General features: G+C 38.7%; 1 protein-coding gene across 1 annotated transcript in view; it reads right to left on the bottom strand.

Annotated features, from left to right (window-relative positions):
• Positions 1-237: 237 nt before the first annotated feature.
• Positions 238-586, bottom strand: part of LOC122657379 (cyclin-L1-1) — a 10,560-nt gene continuing 10,211 nt past the window's right edge. Inside the window, exons 7-8 of the mRNA XM_043852068.1 lie at positions 567-586; positions 238-477 (exon numbers count right to left, since the gene is read on the bottom strand). The exon at positions 567-586 is cut by the window's right edge and continues 19 nt beyond it. Coding sequence (XP_043708003.1) covers positions 404-477; positions 567-586 — 94 coding nt within the window. The 3' untranslated portion in view covers positions 238-403. The remainder of the gene's footprint in view (positions 478-566) is intronic.

A 586-nucleotide genomic window follows, 5' to 3' on the forward strand; every position in this document is an offset into this window, starting at 1 on the left:
AAAATTAATCATAGAGCCATTTACCTTGAGCTTTTTCTCTTTACTAACCAAATGGAAAGGTGAACTAATCTGTTGCCACCTTGAGGGCAACAGTTTCATTCTGGATATTCTTAACAGTACCGTTTCTTCAAAAGAATCAATGACTGTTTCTTCAGAAGAACAAGGGCTATACTCTTAAGGGTGCAATCAACCTTAAGTTTGAACACACAACCTGACGCACTATGCAATTTGATTTTCCCCAGCATTACTGAGCTTCAGAACTACAAAAAAATCTAGCATAGATGTTCTCACTCTTTTCACAGTCCATTTTCTTTCTAGATGGATTTGATGCCTTGACAAAGTACACACTAGGAATAATCCAGCTGCAAGCCCCAACAGTCAAGAGGCAAAGAATACTTCTGGTTCATGTGTATGAGTGATGTCTATGTCGATCCTTGTCGCAGGATGAATAAGAGGAGCTATGGTAGTCGCTACGATCTGAAAAAGATGAAGCAGTCTCAGATGGATGGATTGATCCTTTTTCAAAAAATGCTATGCAATGTAAGAAAAATAGAGCTAATACATACCTCGTGATGGGTGATGCCTT

Source organism: Telopea speciosissima, chromosome 4 (genome assembly GCF_018873765.1).
Source record: "Telopea speciosissima isolate NSW1024214 ecotype Mountain lineage chromosome 4, Tspe_v1, whole genome shotgun sequence".
NCBI lineage: Eukaryota > Viridiplantae > Streptophyta > Magnoliopsida > Proteales > Proteaceae > Telopea > Telopea speciosissima.